This window comes from Schistocerca nitens, chromosome 2, assembly GCF_023898315.1.
Source record: "Schistocerca nitens isolate TAMUIC-IGC-003100 chromosome 2, iqSchNite1.1, whole genome shotgun sequence".
Taxonomy (NCBI): Eukaryota; Metazoa; Arthropoda; class Insecta; order Orthoptera; family Acrididae; genus Schistocerca; species Schistocerca nitens.
The window spans coordinates 1,121,423,797-1,121,437,421 of NC_064615.1; the positions used below are offsets into that span (position 1 = coordinate 1,121,423,797).

At 42.9% G+C, this 13,625-nt stretch overlaps 1 protein-coding gene across 1 annotated transcript in view; it reads right to left on the reverse strand.

Moving 5' to 3' along the window:
* LOC126235593 (dehydrogenase/reductase SDR family member 11-like) overlaps positions 1-12,141 on the reverse strand; it is a 102,817-nt gene extending 90,676 nt beyond the window's left edge. Inside the window, exons 1-2 of the mRNA XM_049944307.1 lie at positions 12,010-12,141; positions 10,108-10,113 (exon numbers count right to left, since the gene is read on the reverse strand). Coding sequence (XP_049800264.1) covers positions 10,108-10,113; positions 12,010-12,141 — 138 coding nt within the window. The remainder of the gene's footprint in view (positions 1-10,107; positions 10,114-12,009) is intronic.
* Between the last annotated feature and the right edge of the window lie 1,484 nt (positions 12,142-13,625).

Consider the following 13,625-nt stretch of genomic DNA (forward strand, 5'->3'; position numbering starts at 1 on the left):
TTCTCTTTGGCGAGCAACCACGCTGGCACTATGCAACATCAAACGGTGACCACGCGTCAGTCTCTCTACCAATAGATGGCACCACCATACCTGCAGTTATACGGTGCCACCTCACGTGTAAGGCAAAGGTCGACGCACTGACCAGGTTTCATTTGAATAAACCTCATATTTCCTCGTCTTCGCCACTTCCATGAAACCGTTTCGTACTTTTGATACTTGTAAATCAAACCAACACAGTGGCGTGTTATGTATTCGGACCGCCATGTTGAAGTTCGTGTTAGTGCATTTGAACCTTATATCATGTTTAAACGCATAACAATCGTCGACCCATCACCCAGATCTCACAAGTTTCTCGACTAAGACATCATTGCAAGTGCTGTATACTACAGTGCGTCCATTCGGGGTTAATTTTCAAGGGCCAAGTAAACCGCTAGAGAAATGTTTGCATACAATAATGTTATCGCAAAAGTGTTTGGTATCGGCTCTAAGCACACTTTCCCTTGCGAAACACTGCACCTGTTTAACACTTTGGAGGAGGTACACGCCGAGACAGATCTGATGCAGCTGGCAAAAATTAGTTTGTTACGAAAAAAAAAAAATAGAACCCAGCGTACAGTATGCTTCGTATAATTTCAATATTGATCGAAGTAATTGTATTCTCGCACATGTAACAAACAAAATCTTTATATGGCGCTGTAACAGGTTCTTTTTTCCGAAACAAAACTTATTGCTGCGGTCGCAGGTTCGAATCCTGCCTCGGGCATGGATGTGTGTGATGTCCTTAGGTTAGTTAGGTTTAAGTAGTTCTAAATTCTAGGCGGCTGATGACCTAAGATGTTAAGTCCCGTAGTTCTCAGAGCCAGCAAAATCAGTTCCGTCTCGAGGTGTTCCGCCTCGAAAGTGTTAAACTGGTGCAGTTTTTAGCAATAGAAAATTAAATGTCGAACAGTTTCACGATAACATTATGGTGTGCAAACGTGTCTCTACCCGTTTACTCGGCTCTTGGAAATTAACGCCGAATAGAGGTACTGTAGTATATTGGACTCACAATGATGTCTTGGGCAAGAAATTTGTATGATCTGGGTGTTAGGTGTACGATAGTTATGCGTTTAAACATGATATAAGGCTGAAATCAGCTAACACAAACTCCAACTTGGGGGTCCGAACGTGTAAGACGCCACTGTGATAGCTGGATATACAAGCATAAAAAATACGAAAGGGTTTCGTGGAAGTGGCGAAATCTAGAAAACAAAAAACTTGCGGAAGCTTTTTAATTGTAATTACATCCTTTATTCCTCTACAAATACGTGATAATGACAATGTGGCGTGGGATGGTGGGAGGGGAGAGGGAGTCTGTTATTTGGCACAACGACGCCCAACTGGTGCGAGTGTGGACATATAATTTTTTCTGTCGCTATACAACTATAAATGATAGTGCTCCTTGAACGTAAAGTTACTGTGGCTTATATTCCAACATGTCACCAGACTTTAGTGGGAAGTGGTCAGACTACTATGCACGTAAGAAAATTGCATATGTGCAGTTGTAAAGGCATGATAAATTTGACATCGGTAATTGTAATTTCAATTCACGGAAGAGTATAGCTGACATAGGGAGGTGATAGACTCAACTCGTAAACAGTTACACAATACAGCAAATGCAGGGGTTTAACTGGATCTGATATAGTGTACAAACAGGGCGGGCAATATGGCTGCAGCAAAATGGATCACAGAACGTCCTCTCATTGGCTCCCCTAAGCAGACCCTGGCATGTTCTTTGTGGCACTATCGACAGCGTCGTTTATTACAGTACACCAACACATATCGGTGATGACTTTCTAATCATTTCGTCACTGGGAGCACTGTTGATCATCACATATTGCCGGAGACCTGTGTTTTACAACACTTGTTTGAGAGAGTCTTGGAGGGGATGCAGCACCTCCCAGAAACGCTGACTCAAAATACCTACAGTCTATTCCCGAATCTGACTGGCTAAGAGACTTCAAAGCAAATAACTTTCTAGAAATGAGGAGAATCGAGACACCTAGTCTGTGTGTGTGTGGACAAAATTTTTCATTGCACCGATTGCTGTAAGGGACAGGAATGGTTTTATGAGGAAAATTATGTCCACTCATAACAGTGGTACAGATATTGAAATTTCCAGAGCCCAAGCCGTCAACAGGAGCCATTTCCAATACTTTGTTCATTGGCAAATATTATCAGACTGGTACGATGATTGTAATATTTAATACACTGATAAATATGTGGCTGGTTTCTCTAGGACGAGTCTGCTAGCTGTCCAGTTGTTTGGCAGAGGTAGCCTGTGACAGGAACTAACTGACATTTCTGGTTTAAGGCTCAAGCCGTCGCTAAGCCTCACAAACCAGTCCGGCGAGATAACATCATGCCGCACTCTAGGAGGGTGAACAGCGAACTAATATTCAGTATGTGCTGGGCAGCCTCCGTGATCATATTTGAGAAAATCAGTATCAATCAATGACAAGTGTTGCCACTAGAGATATTGATAAAGTCCAAATTCCTGCCATTCCAGTCATCCCCAGACGCCTCCACATCTGGACATTCCTGTCTGGTATGCCAAGTCTGGCTGCAGACCTGGAGCGATCGCTGAGACGCGCGTACACGGCGGTAGCCAGTGCTGCGTGAGTCTCTGGCTTGCTGAGGCTCTGCGTGTGGACATCCGGACATGAGGGCGCGCCGGCTTAACGCTTGTTTCAGCGATCTCCGACATCTAACCGTGACAACTGCCACTATGAAGTGGAACGTGGTTCAACTGTGTGATATATACTGCTGCTCAGTAACGTCCAATGGTAGACCGTGTCTCCTACTTCTTCGTGCCGGTGTAGCTGAGAGAACCAACTTAGGGATTGGAATGCAGTATTTGGTGTTACGGAGAGTACTCTTTGTCACTGGTCCGTTACCTAGCTTGCATAATCTGTCGCCCAGAGCGAAGTCTCAACTGAGAGGAAAAAAGTGCAGGTGACCCCTGTGTATAAGAAGACTGAAAGAACGGATCCGTAACGCTATCGAGCGAAATAATAAATCTCCTTTGGACAGAAAAGTTCCTGTCCGGAAATCAGTGCATATGTAGAATGCACCGCTCGTGAAAAACTCAACTTGTCCTTTTCTTGTATGATAACCTGCGAACCATTGATGAGAGGCAACAGGCAAATTCAATTTTTTTAGATTTCCAGAATGCATTCCAAACATTGTCACACAGTGCTGTGTTGTGGTTTAATGAAGGTCCGACAGTATGGACCAGTACCTTGTACGTTGTTCCAGAGGGCAAATGAGACCAGGTTATTATATGGAGCATGCCAAGGACGAGTGATAGAACCTATCTTATTCTCTAAATATGGATAAACGATGTGATGGATAAGGCAACTGTTTGCTGACTACACTGCAGTGTAAGGCACAGTGTTTTCATAGAGTGTGTTGGAGGCTACAGGATGAGTCGGAGAACATTTCAATTTGATATGATGAATGACAGCTTGCTACAAATGTAGAAAAGTGTCTGTTAATGCCGATGAGTACGAAAAACACTCCTGTATTGTTGGGTACATTAGTAGTGTTGTGCTGAAGGACAAAGACATGGTGATTATCCAGGCTGTAACAGCTGTTAGTGCGGACATTCTTATACATGGGACCTTGATGTTTACACACATCAGCGTGCTGGTTGTTGTTTCTCTGCGTGGAACAGTCTTCCTACAAACACATCAGAAACTTTAGGACCTGAGGCTTTCTGCATGATCATACTGCACCATTAAGAGTATTATGCCTGTCAGTATACACTAAGCGTTTTGTGACCACACGTCCACACTTCACACCCGACTTGCTGCCCAGGGGAAAGACGGTCATTCACTGTTTTCTCTTGCAACATCTACTTAGAGATACTAACCAACTAAATGATATTACTTGTAATGACTACGACTTTTAGACTGCAGTGACATAAATAAAGATGTAATATTGTTCCGTACGCTGTCCTCAGACACCAGTAGAAATACCTGCACTTACATAAAGCAAGTCCCTCTAACTCAGGCCTTACGTTCAGAGGACGTCATTTTTCCAAGTAGAGAAGGAATTAGAATATTTCTTCAAAATATAAGAGGTATTAGAGACAAAATTAGAGAACTGCTTATAGATTATTGGTATATCGGAGCACCACTTAAATAATTTAACACTTCAGAGGCTTCATTTACCAGGACACAGATTAGCTGGCTGTTTTTCAAGGAGTTCCTTGCGGGGTGGAGGAGTGGTTATGTATGTAAAAAACAGTATTCCGTGTGAGTCCACAGACGTATCACAGCACTGCACTGAACACATATTTGAATGTTGAGGAGGGGCAGTTGAATTTAGTGACACTAAACTGCTAACTCTGGTTGTTTTTAGGTCCCCTAACTCTGACTTCAGATTATTTCTACTCAAGCTAGACAGGGTTTTTGGTTAACTTTGTAGGAAGTACCAGAAATTAATTACATGTGCTGACTTCAATATAAATTTTGTGTATGATGGTGCAAGAAAAAGGATGTTGATAAATCTCCTAAATTCGTATATTCTGATGCAGGCGGTGTTTTTTTCAACTACGTTGCAGGGGAACAGTAGCACAGCCATAGGCAACATTTTTATTCATTCTTCATTACTAGATGGGCATTCTGTTAGTAAAAGGATGAATGGCCTTTCAGACCATGATCCACAAATTTTAACACTATAGGGCTTTTGTACAAAAACAAAAGTCACGTATACTTACAAACTATGTAGGAAAGATAATCCAACAGCAATAGACAGTTTCTTAAACCTCGTTAAGGAAAAAGAGAGGCAGGATTTTTATTGTGCCGATAAAATAGATCACAAATATGATGCTTTCCTTAACAGATTTCTCATGCTCTTTGCGAGCTGCTTTCATTGGAACATCCTAAACGTGGTACTAGCAGTAAAAGGCTGCCCGGGTGGCTGACTGGTATGATAAGGATATCATGTAGAACAAAGCGGGATTCATACCAAAATGCTAGAAGCAGTCACTATCAAGCTGCAGTGGCCCATTACAAACAGTAGTGTAAGGTGGTTAAGAATGTCATTAGGAAGGCAAAAATTATGTGGTATGCAAATAGAATAGCTAATTCACACGATAAAATTAATACCATGTGGTCGGTTGTGAAGCAAGTGCCTGGTCAGCGGCACAAGGTCGACGATATAAAGTCAGTTCGTAGTAAAAATATTTCTGTTACTGATAAATCAGATATATGTACAGCATTTAACAATCATTTTCTGAGCATTGCTGATGAATTAAATAAAAATTTATTTTCTAAAGGGAATCATACAATTTTCTTGACAAATGTCTCTCCGAGATTGGTGTCTGAAACACTCCTCTGTGATATTGACAAGAGGGATACTGAGTCAATAATTAAATCGCTGAAGACTAAGGTCTCTCATGGTTATGATGGAGTGTCTTGCAGAATATTAAAGAACCGTGCTACCGTGCTGCACATGTTAGCCCTGTATTTAGCCATATTTGTAATTTGTCCTTTAGGAATGGACAGTTTCCTGAGCGACAAAAGTACTCAGTAGTAAAGCCACTTTATATAAAAGGAGGAAGGGATAATGTAGATAATTTTAGACTTATTTCTATGCCAGCAGTGTTTATAAAAGTTATTGATTTGCTATCAAATGTACAGTTCGGCTTTAGAAGTCATTTAACAACTGAAAATGCTAATTCTCTTTTCTCTGTGACGCACTGGATGGGTTAAACACAAGCTTTCGAACGCTAGGCACATTATTTTATTTAACTAAGGCGTTTGATTGTGTTGATCACAAAATATTGCTGCAGAATTTGGACCATACGGAATATGGGAAGAAGCTCACAATTGGTTCACCTCTTTCTTTAGCAACAAACAGGAAAACATTATTATCAATGTTGAGAATGGCTGTGGTGTGGGGTTTGAGCGGGGTACGGTCAGGTGGGGGATGCCCCACGTATGAGTGAGTGAGTGGGGCAGCTCCTGTTCCTTATTTATAAAAATGACATGCCATCTAGTAAAACGGGTAGCTCAAAACATTTCTGTTTGCTGATGACTCTAGCTTGGTAGTAAAGGATGTTGGGTGCAACACTGGAACGGTTTCACATAGTGCAGTTTATGACCTAAGTTCATGGCTTGTAGAAAATAAACTAACGCTAAATCACAGGAAGACCCAGTTTTTACTGCTTCTGACACACAATTCAACAAAACCCGACGTTTTAATTTTACAGAATGGGTATATGATTAATGAAACGGAGCAGTTCAAATTGCTAGGTGTTCAGATAGTTAGTAAACTGTGATGGAAATCCCACTGTCAGGATCTTGTTCAGAGACTTAAAGCTGCCATTCTTACTATTCGAACGGTATCTGAAGTGAGAGATCGTTCGACACGAAAATTAGTCTACTTTGCTTATATTCATTCGCTTATGTCGTATGGTATTATATTTTGGTGTAACTCTTCCCATTTTAAAAGGATATTTTTGGCTCTGAAACGAGTGGTTCGGGCAGTAAGTGGTGTAAGTTCACGAACCTCTTGTCGACCCCTGTTCACGAGTCTGGGTATTTTAACATTGGCCTCTCAATATATATATGTTAACCGAGGACCTAGAAACGACGGAGAGGCTCCGTCCCTGCCGCAGCCCGACGACGACTACGACAGTCCACTTTACCGCTCCGCCGCCCCACACCGAACCCAGGGTTATTGTGCGGTTCGGACACCGGTGGACCCCCCAGGGAACGCTCACGCCAGACGAGTGTAACCCTTATGTTTGCGTGGTAGAGTAATGGTGGTGTACGCGTACGTAGAGAACTTGTTTGAGCAGCAGTCGCCGACGGTGTAGCTGAGGCGGAATAAGGGGAACCAGCACGCATTTGCCGAGGCAAATGGAAAACTGCCTGACGGACCTAGACACAAATCCGCTGGGCGGATTCGTGCTGGGGACCGGAGCTGCGCCGCGCGGGATTAGCCGAGCGGTCTCAGGCGCTGCAGTCATGGACTGTGCGGCTGGTCCCGGCGGAGGTTCGAGGTCCTCCCTCGGGCATGGATGTGTGTGTTTGTCCTAAGAATAATTTAGGTTAAGTAGTGTGTAAGCTTAGGGACTGATTGCCTTAGCAGTTAAGTCCCATAAGATTTCACACACACACACACACACACACACACACACACACACACACCGGCGCTCCTTCCCACCCGGAAAGCCATGCGTTAGACTGCACGGCCAACCGGTCGGGATTATATATTCCTTACTGTCATTTCTTGTTAACAATATTAGCTTATTCCAAAGAATAAGCAGCATTCACTCAGTTAATACTCGGCAGAAATCAAACCTGCATTTGGATCGGACTTCTCTGACTCTTGTGCAGAAAGGTGTGCAGTATACTGCTGCATCCATTTCAAATAGCTACCACTCGAATTAAAACATCTTAGCAGTAATACACGCGCATTCAAATCGAAACTGAAGAGTTTCCTCATGGGTCACTCCTTCTATTCTGTCGAGGAATTCCTTGAAAAATTAAGGTGATTCTTGTTGTATTGTTGATCGCGTTTACTTAAACTTATGGACAGACGTTTTGTGATTCATAAACGTTTGATTTTGGTCTGTTATTACCTTTATGTTGTAATTTAATGTACTGACACATTCCATGACCTTGGACATTAGCTTGATGTGTAAATAAAAATAAAATAAATTACACCTGTTACACTCTGTATGTCTACGTGTAACATTGCAAAGCGATATGAAATGAAACGCGCAAGTAGTGTCGGCAGTAGCGATGGCGATTTATCGATTTAAATTTATTGGAAGAATTCTGACGAAAATTTAGCGCAGAAATGAAGGAGACCGCGAATAGAACAATTGTGCGACCCATTCTTGAGTAATACTCCAGTACTTTGGGGTCTCCAGAAGTTCGGATTAAATGAAGATATCGAAGCAACTCAGAGACGGTCCGTTTGATTTGTTACTACACACTCTAGAAACACTCAAATATAGCAAAGATGCTTCGTGAAAATAAATGGGAATCCGCGGAGGGATGACACTTTCATTCCGGTAAACACTACTGAGAAAACCTGGACTGTACTGAAGGATTTCACTAATGTGAATATAGAAGCCAAACGCAACATTAAGGTAAGTCTTGGTCTGTTTGTTTGCCGACATTCGATAACGTGTTTTGAATCTCTGTGAACATGGCAAGTTCAGACAATAGTGTTTACAGTATTACAGTCCTACAGTCGGACTCACTTGTTAGCTGCAAGAACTGTTAATACATTTTGCAAAAAACAACGTACCGTTTGTGGAAACGGTGATGAGCACTTGTTCATCAAATACCGCTCATAGGTATGAAACCAACATTACTAAGCTTACAAGTAAACCAAGTGAAAATATAGCACTTGTTTCAGGTCTTACTGTAACCGTTAGTATTGTCCATAGCAGCACTGGTGATGCACAAGTGGTCGAGGGGTATCGTCTTTGATTAGTAACGAAAACGTCTTCGGTCCCAAGTTCGAAACACGAAACTGTTTAAATATTGATTAATAACCAGCATTGGCGGCCGAGGACTTCTGGCATAAGAATCACCCTCGTTCTGGCAACGGCCTTGTCAAAGAGGGCGGTGCAGCGGACGGAGCTTCAGGGCACCCTCTTGACCTCGGGTAAGGAAACTGCTCCTAAGGGCGGAAGAATCAACAATATCAAATATCCAAGTTCATGGAACATGCCAGTAGATGAAACTACAACAGAAAAGTAATAACAGATAAAGATCAAATGTTTATGAACCAGAAAAAAGTCAGTCCATAAGCTTACGTAAACGCAATCAACAATGCAGAAGGCAACGGAAATCACTGCATTAAACACACATAACGTGTATCCACAAGATATATAGCATGTAACTGAAAAAAGTTTCATGATGATATCTCCATTGGAAAAAGATTCCGGAATAGTCCACCATTCGGATCTCTGGGAGGGGACTGCCAAAGGGGAGGTGACCATGAGAAGGTTAGATAACCAATGAAAGGATAACGTTCTACGAGTCGGGACGTGGGTTTGTCAGGAGCTTGAACGTGGTCGGGGGGCTAGAAAATCTGAAAAGATAAATTCTAAGGCTCGTTATAGACATAGTAGAGGCCAGTGAAGTGAAATGGAAAGAAGAAACGGATTTATTGTCAGATGAGTATAGGGTAATATCGCACGGCATCAAATGGCGTAGCGGGAGTAGGATTCATTACGAATAGAAGGTAGGGCAGAGAGTGTGTTACTGTGAACAGTTCTTTGACAGGGTTGTTTCTATCCCAATCGACAGCAAACCAACACTAACGATAGTTCATGTGTAAATGCCGACTTCGCAAACTGAGTATTAAGAGATGGAGGAAGTATATGAGGATATTGAGCGGGTAATACAGTACGAATAGGGAGATAAACATGTAATAGTAATCGGGGACTAGAATACAGTTTTAAGGGAAGGAGAATATGGGCTTGAGAAAAGGAATGAGGGAGGAGAAAGACTGATTCAGTTCTGTAATAAATTTAAGCTAGTAATAGTGAATATTCTGTACAAGAATCGCAAGAGGACGAGGTATACTTGCAAAAGTCTCTGTGATAAGGGAATATTTCAGTTAGATAACGTCATACACATACAGAGATTCCGAAATCAGATACTCGACTGTAAGGCGTACCCAGGAGCAGATATAGAATCAGATCAGAATGTAGTAGTGATGAAGAGTAGGCTGAAGTGTAAGATTTTAGTCACGAAGAACCAATACCAAAGAAGTGGGATACGCAAGTACTAAGGAACGACAAGATACGCTCGAAGTTCTCTAAGGCTGTAGATACAGCAATAAGGAATAGCTTAGTAGCCAGTACAGTTGAAGAGGTATAGACATTTCCAAAAAGGGGCATCAGAGAAGTTGGAAAGGAAACATTGGTACAAAGAAAATAGCTCCGAAGAAACTATACTTCAGTTGATCGGTGAAAGAAGGAAGTATAGAAGTGTTCAGGGAAATTCAGGAATACGGAAATACAAGTTGCTGAGGAATGAAATAAATAGGAAGTCTAGGGTTCAGGGAAATAAAGGAATACAGAAATACAAGTTGCTGAGGAATGAAATAAATAGGAAGCGCAGGGAAGCTAAGACAAAACGGCCGGATGAAAAATGTGAAGAAATCGAAAAAAAAACGAAGGTCGGTAGGATTGACTCAACATATAGGAAAAACATAACAGCCTACGGTGAAATTAATAGCAAGGGTGGTAACATTAAGAGTGCAACAGGAGTTCCACTGCTAAATGCAGACGAGAGAGTAGATAGTTGGAAAGAGTACATTGAAGGCCACTACGAAGGGGAAGATATATCCGTTGTGATAGAAAAAGAAACAGTAGTGGATTTAGAAGAGATAGGAGATCCAGTATTAAAGTCAGAATTCAAGACAGCTTTGGAGGACTTAAGATCAAATAAGGCCGAACGGATAGATAACATTCCAGGAGAATTTCCAAAATCCTTGGCGGAAGTGGGAACAAGACGACTATTCAGGTTGGTGTGTAGGATTTATGAGTAGTCTGGTGACATACCATTTGACTTTCGGAAGAATATCATCCACATGGTTCCGAAGACTGCAAGAGCTGACAAGCACGAGAATTATCGCACATTCAGCTTAACAGCTCATGGCTTAAGAAAAGATAGTCACCAGAGACGCAATCCTGACATGTTGGTTGAAAATGGAACCAAGACTAAAGAAATATCAAGCTACATTCATAGGATTTGTAGACCTGGAAGAAGCTTTAGAGAATGTAAAATTGTGCAAGATGTTCGAAATTCTGAGAAAAATAGGGGTAAGCTATAGGGAGGGACGGTTAGTATACAATGCGTAGAAGAGCCAGAAGGGAATAATAAGAGTGGACGACCAAGAACGAAGTGCTCGGATTAAAAAGTGTGTAAGTCAGGGATGCAGCCTTTCGTCTCTACTGTACCATCGAAGAAGCAATGATGGAAATAAAAGAAATGTTCAGGAGATGGATTAAAATTCAAGGTGAAGGGATATCAATGATAAGATTTGCTGATGACATTGCTATCTTCAGTGGAAGTGAAGAAGAACTACATGATCTGCTGAACTGAATTAATAGTCTAATGAGTACAGAATATGGATTGAGAGTAAATCTAAGAAAGACGAAAGTAATGGGAAGAAGCAGAAATGAGAACAGCGACCGATGGTCATGAAGTAGATGAAGTTAATGGACTCTGCTTCCTGGGCAAAAATATGTCCAGTGTCGGACGGGGCAAGATGGACATCAAAAGCAGACTATCACTGGCAATAAGGGCCTTAATTTGTGGAAGGAATTTCTGAGAGGGTACATTTGGTGCACAACATCGTGTGGTAGTGAAGCATGGGCTGTGGGAAAAACGGAACCGAAGAGAATCGAAACATTTGAGATGTGGAGCTATGGACGAATGTTGAAAGTAAGGTTAAATGATAAGGCAATGAAGACGAATTTCTGCACAGAATCGGAGAGCAAATGGATATGTGGAAAAGATTCACATGGTGAAGGGACAGGACGATAGGACATCTAAGACATCAGGGAATGACTTCCATAATACTAGATGGAGATGTAGAGGAGACAAACTGCAGAGGAGGACAGAGATTGGAATACATTCAGGAAATAACTGAGGACGTCGGTTGCAGGTGCTACTCTGAGATGATGAGTTTGGTACAGGAGAGGAATTCGTGGCACTCGGCATCAAACAAGTCAGAAGACTGATGACTCAAAAAAAGTAGCATTTGAGGATGACCTATGAAGGCTGAAAACCAGTTACGATTGTGTCATAAAAAAGTGATGGAGTTAAAAATAGAAAAAAGTAATACCTTACTCTTAATACATCACATTCATTTCTATATGGCACTGAAACCAACGCTATTTCTGTTTCAGAATTTCTGGGACAGATTTTGAACCTGTCCAGTTTTGAGATGCTGTACCGAGGCTGCTGGTTAATTAATTACCTGGACCCTGTCGATCCTCTTGTCGAGGCCGACGACCTCGAGCCCCCTCCTGAGCAGCGCCCGTGCGGTGGCGGCTCCGATGCCGGAGTTGGCGCCCGTCACCAGGGCGACGCGACCTGCGTACCGCTCCATCCTGACGGCAAGTGGCGCGCCTCAGCGGCTGTTCGCCTCCAGAGGACAGGCGGCCCGCGTAGCTCCGGCGGGGCAGCCCGTTATCGCCCGATCGCAGTCCATACTCCTCTCCGCCGGCGGGCAAACAGATCTGTCTCTCCGATGGACGACTTCAGTGGAACGCCTTAACGAGTAGCTTCTAGAGCCTAGAACAGGTACAAGAGCAGTTTTTGCCTTATTCAAACCGACATTCGGTTTGACCGCAACTGTATGTAAATAAATAAATACGTAGCAGCATTTGTTCCAAACAATTTCTTTGCTCACGACAGGTCTGTAAAGCTACACAACGTCGACGGAGTAAAGTACACATTGGAAATGAAGGCATCGTTCTACGAGGGGCGTTCAACAAATAATATAACATACTTTTTTCTCTGTCCCTTTCTGTTGAAAACATCAAGAATTTGGAATATCACGCTTCAGCTTCTGTAGTTTTATGAAGTTTCGATATGTGGCGGCGCTATATGTCGCCTTCCAAATGGCATCTGTAATGCAGGTGCGTTCAAAGCACAGCGCTGTCATTAAGTTTCTTTTGGTGGAAATCCAGAGTATCGCAGATATTCATAAGTGCTTGCAGAACGTCTACCGAGGCCTGGGAGGGCGTCTGTCATCTCTGCAACAGAGTCGCGCTAACCTGACCTATCTCCCTCGTGCCGGTTCGTTGCACACGGCTGTGACTCCTGCAGTGTTGGAACGTGTGGACGTTTTCATTCGAGGTGACTGACGGATCACAGACAGACACCTCGCTCCAGAGCTGGACATCTCTGTTCGTAGTGTGGACACTCTGAAGTTTGCCCTGCTGCCATCATGAAACTGAAGGATCGACCTCAGCGTGTTCGTTGCCACGAAAATGTGAACGACACATGTCTGCGTATCCAAGAGCTGCAACTGTCGCAGGTTCGAATCCTGCCTCGAGCATGGAAGTGTGAGATGTCCTTAGGTTAGTTAGGTTTAAGGAGTTCTAAGTTCGAGGGGACTGATGACCATAGATGTTAAGTCCTGTAGTGCTCAGAGCCATTTGAACCATTTTTGTATCCAAGAGAAGCTCACAACACTTCACTGGAATGGTCTTCCTCATTCAACCTACAGCCTGGATCTCGCACTTTCCGAGTTCCATGTCTCTGGTCGAAAGAAGAATAGACTCCGCAGGAAGCTGTACGTGGATGATGCTACAAGACGTTGGCTCCGACGTTGGCTCCGACGTGGACCAGCAGGTGGTACCATGCGCACGTACACGTCACCGTTGTAGGGAGGCGTAAGGCCGTCTCATCGGACGTAGATTATGCTGAAAAATAGATGTAAGCGTAGCCTTCCGCAGCCGTTGTCTTCTTCAATAAAATTCTTCAGGGTATCAGACCGCATCGTCATAATTTAAAATGCGCCAACGTTTCGGCCAGCGTTACAGCTAGCCTTCATCAGGGCCTTACGTTAACTGCTAAATGAACACA